Source organism: Penaeus monodon, chromosome 15 (genome assembly GCF_015228065.2).
Source record: "Penaeus monodon isolate SGIC_2016 chromosome 15, NSTDA_Pmon_1, whole genome shotgun sequence".
Taxonomy (NCBI): domain Eukaryota; kingdom Metazoa; phylum Arthropoda; class Malacostraca; order Decapoda; family Penaeidae; genus Penaeus; species Penaeus monodon.
The window spans coordinates 23986634-23988133 of NC_051400.1; the positions used below are offsets into that span (position 1 = coordinate 23986634).

Here is a 1500-nt window from a genome sequence, read left to right on the forward strand (position 1 = left end):
TACATGCGCAGCACTAATAAATATACTATACTTTTCATTTTATTTATATTATCAGCTGGTCTTTCTTTCAGTTGTGTGACTAAGGCATCACATGAAAGGCTTATTATTGCAATGGGATTATACTATAAATAAGCTTTTATTCCCTGTCAAAAGTCTGAGAAAAAATGAATCAAATATACGTATTGTTAAGTAAAACAAGTTTACAAATCCTGTTTATTACACATACACAAAGAAAATACTGTTGCCTACTTTGCTTTGGTCAGTCTTTGGTCTTTGGATTAGGTGACAGCTGTAGTTTCAACCCCTTCATATGCAGTAGAGAAACTGTAAAAAAATCAAACAAAGACAAAAATTTTCAGCCTCAGAATGTGTGTCCCTTAACCAAATAGCATTTTTTAATAAAATAGCATTTGTGGGTCAAAAGTTATCAAACTGCATGAAATTCGTTATGGTTCTACCCACATCATCAAAGAACTTTGTTATTTCCAATAAGATCCTAGAACAAAATAAATACAAAAAGATATAAATACTTGCAATGGGCCAACTTTTCTGGTACTGCACTTCATGAAATAGAACATAATCTAATAAAAATCATTTATTATTTAATAAAATTCACCATAATTATGCGTTAAACATAACATCTGTAAACAGGAAAATAATGAATTTTGGCCTTACCTAATCTACCAAAAGCTGAGACTCAATGACAGGGATGAGGAGGACAAGGGAAGGGGCAAGGGGTGAGAGACAGAATGAGGGAATAGGAAGACATTTTGTAATGTTTTCTTCATCCTCGGTGAGTTTTATCTCCTTCATGTCCTCCATTTTTTACATTTTCCTCACCCAGTCCCCTGTCCTTACAATTGTTATTGTCTTCTAGTAATGCCTATGTTTCCACAATCAACAAAAAATTACTATTAGAAAATATGAAAACCTTTAGAGTGTGAGGACCCAGAATGGAGAACAGGGATATGCAGTTACCAGTGATTTCTGAGGAAATAAGCTGCAGTACATTTAGTTACCATCAGATCACAACTAAGGCCCCATGTCTTGATCTGGCACTACACACTTGCACAGTATGCAAAAGAAAAGTTCCTCACTTGATATTGGCCATGATACCCTCACAGGGTTAAAGTTGTTAGATATGCTTAAGAGAGCATTAATAAATATATTCTCATGATTCCAGGGATCAAGACTCAGCATGGTATTTATCCTACCCAATAAGCGTGATGGATTAGCTGAGGTTGAAGCTAAGCTGGCCAGTGCAGATTTGTATGCCATCGACAATGGGCTCCATTCGGTAGAAGTGGAAGTGTCTCTCCCCAGATTTAAATTAGAAGAATCACTTGAGCTGGTGGATTATCTGCAAGTTGTGAGTATTGATGTATATTTCTTTATGTATAGTACCATATTTCCATATTCCTCTAGTTTTCATATGAAGGTAATGTTTAGCACAGATGACACTAACACATTGCCACCAGGTGCAAGAAGGGTCCAGTGTTG

At 35.7% G+C, this 1500-nt stretch overlaps 1 protein-coding gene across 1 annotated transcript in view; it reads left to right on the forward strand.

Moving 5' to 3' along the window:
* LOC119581825 (leukocyte elastase inhibitor-like) overlaps positions 1 to 1500 on the forward strand; it is a gene marked incomplete at its 5' end in the record, with an annotated part of 33378 nt that overhangs the window by 5035 nt on the left and 26843 nt on the right. The window contains 1 exon segment of the mRNA XM_037929959.1: positions 1184 to 1369. Within this exon segment, the coding sequence (XP_037785887.1) occupies positions 1184 to 1369 (186 nt within the window).